General features: G+C 30.5%; 1 protein-coding gene across 1 annotated transcript in view; it reads left to right on the plus strand.

Annotated features, from left to right (window-relative positions):
• LOC122637372 (fatty acyl-CoA reductase wat-like) overlaps nucleotides 1-3,886 on the plus strand; it is a 7,959-nt gene extending 4,073 nt beyond the window's left edge. Inside the window, exons 4-9 of the mRNA XM_043829477.1 lie at nucleotides 59-204; nucleotides 941-1,050; nucleotides 1,123-1,318; nucleotides 1,418-1,657; nucleotides 3,140-3,397; nucleotides 3,484-3,886. Coding sequence (XP_043685412.1) covers nucleotides 59-204; nucleotides 941-1,050; nucleotides 1,123-1,318; nucleotides 1,418-1,657; nucleotides 3,140-3,397; nucleotides 3,484-3,571 — 1,038 coding nt within the window. The 3' untranslated portion in view covers nucleotides 3,572-3,886. The remainder of the gene's footprint in view (nucleotides 1-58; nucleotides 205-940; nucleotides 1,051-1,122; nucleotides 1,319-1,417; nucleotides 1,658-3,139; nucleotides 3,398-3,483) is intronic.
• Nucleotides 3,887-4,234: the final 348 nt, after the last annotated feature.

Below are 4,234 nucleotides of genomic sequence, written 5' to 3' on the forward strand. Positions count from 1 at the left end.
ATGATATTTCATTGAATTATCTGACTTTAGCAAATGTTCGTTATCTTCGATATTATAGAGTTTCGTCCACGTATCAACGGCTTATGCCAACTGTCCTCACAATACGATCGAGGAGAAGTTTTATGATCCACCGATGGATGCCAACAAGTTCATCGATTTGTTGGATACTATTGATGAAAAATTGCTCGACAATATTACACCGCAGTACGTTTATCTCCTAGTATTGATTTGCACGTTTACACATCTTTCACATTTATTTATAAACAAATTCGGGGCAAATGTTTGTAGGGCCAGATAATTTGCAAAAGTCTATAACTGAATATTCTAAGGTTCTGCTATTTAGATACATGTGAATATAGGAAATAGTGCATTTGAATATCATATTTATAATCAATCGTTTATAATTTATTGAGAAAGTGAATTATTCGATGAAGAATTATGGAAAATGTTGAAATTGAAAGAATTGGTTAAATTTATTACATGTATTTTTTGGAAATAAATATAATGAATATATTCTAATGTAAAATTTACAACATTTCTGCAGCTTTGTTTTACATAATAATTTTATGTTGTAACTAATAATAGAATTTGCGTTACAGTACATTATTCATTTAAGAAATAATGTCACAGTTTAATATGTGCCAAAATAAAATTTGATAAAGTAAAACGAAATACAATATACGAATTAATAATTAAAATTCAATATTTAATAGTAATATTCTTTAGATATGTAGCAACGTTTCGATATCTTACTCGATAGGTCATAATTTGCAAACTGTTACAAACTTTACTGCTGGGACTTCGTTAGCTTCATTTAGCTATCAATTTTGAAATGATATGGGATTATGATAACGGTTTCAAATATGTTACAAATACTTTAGAAGTACAGATTATTTCACCAATTCAACAATTAAAAATTCATTCATATTTCTGACTTTAGATTGCTTGGAGAATGGCCAAATGTATACGTTTATACAAAATCAATAGCCGAGAATATCGTAAAAAAGCATGCCGGTTTAATGCCGATTGGAATATTTCGCCCAGCGATAGGTTCGTAGTAACGTGATCAAAGTAACGAATAAAGTTATAAATAATGTATGATAATTAGCGTAATATTTCTAGTGATGCCCACGCATAGAGAACCTATTTGTGGATGGATCGATAACATACATGGGCTAGTGAGAGTTACAGCAGGTGGTGCAATGGGATTAATGCGAACTAATTATTGCGATAAATCGGTTAATGTGGAGATAGTACCCGGAGATCTGACGATTAATGCGCTAATCGTCAGTGCTTGGGATATAGCAAATAATCGAAGGTACTTTCAAATAATTACGTTTATAGAGTATTTTCGATCGAATCAAATAACGATTAAAAAAACTTATATTACTGTGTACTTATATTCGTAATCTTTCAGATTCAACGAAGACATACCTATTTATAATTACGTGTCTAAAGAAAATCCAATTAATTTCGAGGAAATAACAAAATTGTCGAAAAAGTACACGCTATTATTACCGACGAACAATGCTATTTGGTACTGCAGCTTTACGAATATTAAATATCGCCCAATCTATCTACTCTATATGTGCTTTCTACATCTACTACCAGCTCTTATCGTCGATACGATCGCATTTTGCATAGGTAAAAAGCCAAGGTACATTTCTGCTATCTTATTTTCTGGTTTGCTGCCATCCTAATCTTCTATTTCAGCATGACTAGTATAACTTGCACCTAATATGATAACTCGTTTATCATACGGATACATTCGTTTCATTTTTCTATTTTATTTAATACAATTCTCTCCAAACTACATTACCAAGTCCTGGATTTATAAGAATGTGTCTTATTGACTTATCGTTTTATCGAAAATATCATCAAACTACTCTTACCGCGCTAACTGGATTCAGCATATTTTCATTTCTGATTCGATTTATCTATTTCATGTTCAGCATTTTTTGGTAACACTACATTTCATAGGTTTCTATTGTCTTTCTTTTTGTAGTAGTTATTGTCTACATTATGATTTTATACAATACCATGCTCTAGATAGAATCATAAAAATGTCCTTCCGACGCATAAATCTATGTATGACTTGGACAGATTTCTCTTCTTTAAAAATACTTTTACACTTACGTCGTTTAACGAATTTCATTACTTTTGGTTTACCTCTGTTTGTGACAATATCAGATAATCTTCGTGTTTTAATTTCTTCTTATTGAATTTGTTTTCATATTTTCTCTTGACAACCCTTATCGTAAGTTTATATACTCATTAAAAAATAAGGGGGATAGAAAGCAACTCTTTTCTAGAGAGTTGCTTTTTTTTCGTACTCCACGACTCTCATCTCTGTAGTTTGATTCTTGTATATATTATAAATAAAAGTTCTTTTTCTATACTCGATTCCAGTCAATTTCAGATTCCAAAGAATCTCGGTACAATCTGTTTTTTTTTTTTTTTTTTTTCCCAGATCAAAATATGCCAACAACGATCGTTTGTTCCACCTTGTTTGACTTTTTAAGACTTGACATAGGTTAGCATTCCTTCGCATATCTCGGCATTTCTTCGGAAGCAAAACTGATATTCTTCCAATTCAATCTGAACTTATCTTTTCATTAATCTCTTAATAATTCAGATAAAATTGTACGCAAATGAAATACTAAACAAATAGTGTGGTAATTTTCATACATTTATCAGTCCCTTCCTTTCATAATGTTAATCACATTCTTTATAAAAGCAAGGGACACTTTGCCAGTTTTATACATTTTACGAACTAAATACAAGATCTTTGTTTTAAGTGCTTCTCCCTTTTTTCGAAAGGTTATTATAAATTCGAAGTTTTTTCTTTTTAGTTACTGTCATGGTCCTTAATGCTTCGTACAATTCTTATAACAAAATTGAATCTGTTATCAAATATCCATCTCTTTTCTTTCTATTACCTGATCTTCGAGTTCTCTTTTTTGACGGATTACTACTTATTCCTTTATCTTTCAACTTTGACTTGTTTTTCTAGTACTGGTTTTCCATCTGAACTTCTAATGTTGATATATCTTTTTGTTCATTTAAAGATTTTTTTATATGATACATTCACCTTTTCAGCAACCATGCATTTTTCTACAAATTTTTATTTCTTCTCTAGGTTACTGAAAATTTATAATAAAATTCACACAGTGTCAAATATATCTGTTTATTTCACTACTAAGGAATGGGTTTTTATTAATAAAAGATGGAACGAATTGTTAAACAAAGTAACGGCAAAAGACCGTGAATTGTTCTTCTGTGATATGAAAGACCTCGTTTGGGAAACTTACTTTCAAAGTTATATTCTAGGAATAAGAACATATATCATAAAGGATCCCATTGAAACGCTTCCTCAAGCTCGCTTAAAATTCCGAAGGTAATTTCTTTTTTGTCTTCTTTCTTCATTTATCGTCTATCATTGATAATAACAGCCACAGGATACTTATTTTTTTAATTTTTAAGGCTTTACTGGATGCATCAAGCATTGAAACTTGTTATCGCCTGTGTATTGCTCATGATCACGTGGGCTATGTTTTCCAGACTCTTATAACTTTCGAATATGCGTAAAAATATTAAGTAACGTTGATGAGGGTAAGAATACAATTCAGGGAATCTTTTTGTTAAAGTTGATATGTCTATAGTGTAATCATACTTGTGCAAATAATATTAAGATTTTTCTTGCATAGTTTTTCATATAAATTTTATACTTTGCGCCTGAAGGTAGGCTTCGCTCTATACTTCTGCGATATTATTTGGTTTAAGCGGATTTTATCAGTAATGCGGATTGCAAATCAATATTACATAAAAATGTTTCTTATTGAAAAATTATGTTACTAACTATATTTATATAAATAATTAATTAAAAATGTTCATTATATTTTATGTATTGCAAAGTTTGTTCATAAAAATATAGAGGCACCAAAGGGAAATATAAATAAAAACAAATGAATGATGAGAGCCCTGTTCAATTGGATAAAATTGACACACAGATAATTCGTCTCGAACACATCTAAAACTTTAGTTTGACCATTATACTTTTACCTAATCTTGAAATATGAACCGAAATTTCGTGTTCTTCGTCGAGAAGAACAACACGAGTCTTATAACAACTAAGTTACGATACTCTCTGCTTACGGTCCTAGAATTTCGCTCAGAGAACAAATTGAGAGTTATTGACGAATTTCGCTAGTTGGTCCTAACGTGACGCAAGAGG

Source organism: Vespula pensylvanica, chromosome 25, assembly GCF_014466175.1.
Source record: "Vespula pensylvanica isolate Volc-1 chromosome 25, ASM1446617v1, whole genome shotgun sequence".
NCBI lineage: Eukaryota > Metazoa > Arthropoda > Insecta > Hymenoptera > Vespidae > Vespula > Vespula pensylvanica.